Source organism: Trypanosoma equiperdum (assembly GCF_001457755.1).
Source record: "Trypanosoma equiperdum strain OVI genome assembly, contig: ctg_1401, whole genome shotgun sequence".
In the NCBI taxonomy this organism is placed as follows: domain Eukaryota; phylum Euglenozoa; class Kinetoplastea; order Trypanosomatida; family Trypanosomatidae; genus Trypanosoma; species Trypanosoma equiperdum.
The window spans coordinates 1-2226 of record NW_027123396.1 but is presented as its reverse complement, the minus strand read 5'-3'; the positions used below and the strand labels follow the sequence as shown (position 1 = coordinate 2226).

General features: G+C 45.4%; 1 protein-coding gene across 1 annotated transcript in view; it reads right to left on the bottom strand.

Moving 5' to 3' along the window:
• The window catches only part of TEOVI_000689300 (variant surface glycoprotein (VSG), putative), a gene marked incomplete at both ends in the record, with an annotated part of 1434 nt that extends 39 nt beyond the window's left edge, over positions 1–1395 (bottom strand). The window contains one exon of the mRNA XM_067221291.1: positions 1–1395. Coding sequence (XP_067077392.1) covers positions 1–1395 — 1395 coding nt within the window.
• Between the last annotated feature and the right edge of the window lie 831 nt (positions 1396–2226).

Here is a 2226-nt window from a genome sequence, read left to right as displayed (position 1 = left end):
TTTCTCAGTTTTCCTTTTACATTTATCTGTTGCTGTTTCTGCCCCTCCTGTTTGAGTTTGTGGCAACGAAACTCCACTTTTTTCCGCTTTTGTCGCATTATATTTGCACTTTTTCTCGCCTGTGTTTTCTGTTTCATAACTACATTTCGGATCAGCATTGCACTTTTGTTCACTATTTAGTTTGTTACAAGCTTGTTCTGCACTTTCACTAAGTTCTTTGTGGTTATTGAGTCGTGCCGCTGCCTCGGCACCATTAGGTAGAGCAATGCCTATGACTGCTGCATTGCGTAAGCTGGTGGCCTGCTCTTTCAGAGTTGCTAGCTCGGCATTGATTTGCCCCGCTTCGGCGTATGCAATTGCTGCTCGTCTTAAAATCGCGGCCGCCACTTCCAGGTGGTTGACCCATGGAATGCCGTTGCCGCCGCTTTGTAATTGCAGTTTGTAGTTTACGCACTGCGCGTTCGATGATCCCTGGCAGCCGGCAGCTTGAGCCTCGCCTAGTACGAATCGTACCGACGCATCAGTTTCACCGCCCGGTATTGCACCGACGTGCGAGAAAAACGTCGCTAGTTTTGCTTGGATGAGCGCTTCTGACAGCTCTTGCTTCGCTTCTTTCTTGGTACATGCCCCTTCTAGTGCGGTGGCAGCGCTGGCGGCGCCGGTTGCGTCGCCTGACACTATTCCCATGCCTTTCTCTCCGCAAGCTTTGTCGGCGTCGCCCGAATTGCCCGTGCAAAGGCAAATCATGTCGTTTAGTATATTTTTGCCAACGTTGACGTGGCCGTTGTTTCCGGCCCCGCACATGTTTTCTTTTGTGTTATTGAAAGTGGCAGCCTCGAATTTGTCCTTGCCTTCGCCGTAGATTGCGTCCAGTATCTTTCTTTTTGCGGTCGTCGCTGCCGTCGATACTTCTTTTTTAGCGGCTTCGAAGGCTGCTTTTTTGGTTTGTGCTATGTTATACAAGTCGTGTATTTGCCTGTTCGCCAGGGCTTTGTATGCATTGTTGGCTATCTTGGCGTACGGGCCCGGCTTTCCCGGTGCCGCACCCTGTTCCGTCGCCTCTTTGACTCGTTTAACCCAGTTTGCTAATTTGGTGGCACGCTCGCTGCCGTCTGAGACTCCTGCGAATTCACCGTCCTTGTCTGCTAGCCAAGTGTCGCTTGCGGTGCTTATGTTCAGATTGTAAATGGCCGTTATCAAACTATCGGCATCATCAAACTGCCTTGGCCATATCGTCGGCGCTGCAGCATGCTTAAGATTGTAAATGTCACACAACGCGGCGTACGCCGGTGCGTTTACGCCGTTCGAAGTTGCGGCTTCTGCTAAAGTCGAGAAGACTAACGACAATACTACTATGTTTAATTGGTTCCTTGAATATCTTGAGATCTGTGACATTGCGAAGATGTGACTATTTCTCCGAAACTTGCAGCTTGAGTGCCTGCCGATTGAAGCACAGTGAAATTGGAATAAGACACGACTGAGTTGCGTTGGAGGTCCTGTGCGCTTAAACAACTCAGTTTTGTTAATAGATGAAAATCAGGAATTCCCTGTTACCAATAACTGTATTCACACTTCCTTGTGACTTTCTCTCTATTTTTCAGGGACGAACAGAGCACCTTTTACAGTATATTGCTACAAAAAAATTATACCTTACGCTCACTTTTTCAACGTATTAAAAAAATGTTGTTAGTGGCTTTGCCGTTTTCAACCTTTGACTTTACACTAGCAATTCATTATTTCAAGTAAGATTTTTCATAAACAATTTATCTTTTTCTCCCCACCAAATTGGGTGACCTGGAAAGTAAATGAATGAATGGAGCTTGTCCAATCACACCACTACTGGGAATAGTAAAAAATATCTCTTATCATAATCCAATCCAATCATTCCTCTCTTCAAAACAAATCTCTGTCCAACAGCATCTTCTTCTCGAATTGCACTCCATATTAACAACGGTTTGTAAATATTCTGGCCTGAAAATCATTCATCACTCATTTCAAGCATCCCATTAAACTATTTATCAAACGTTCTAAACCCCAAAACCCTAGCTATTAAGCCACCTCCATTCAAGTATGCTTTTTGGTTTGCAGGCCACTTAAGTAAGTGCGTTAGGTTGAGCTGCTCCTCCGCCAAGTAAGAGACTTTGAAAAACCACGCACATCTCTCCATATGCTTCTTATGGTACGAATTCATAATCAAATCTAACTGAGGCGCATAACATTTTCGAG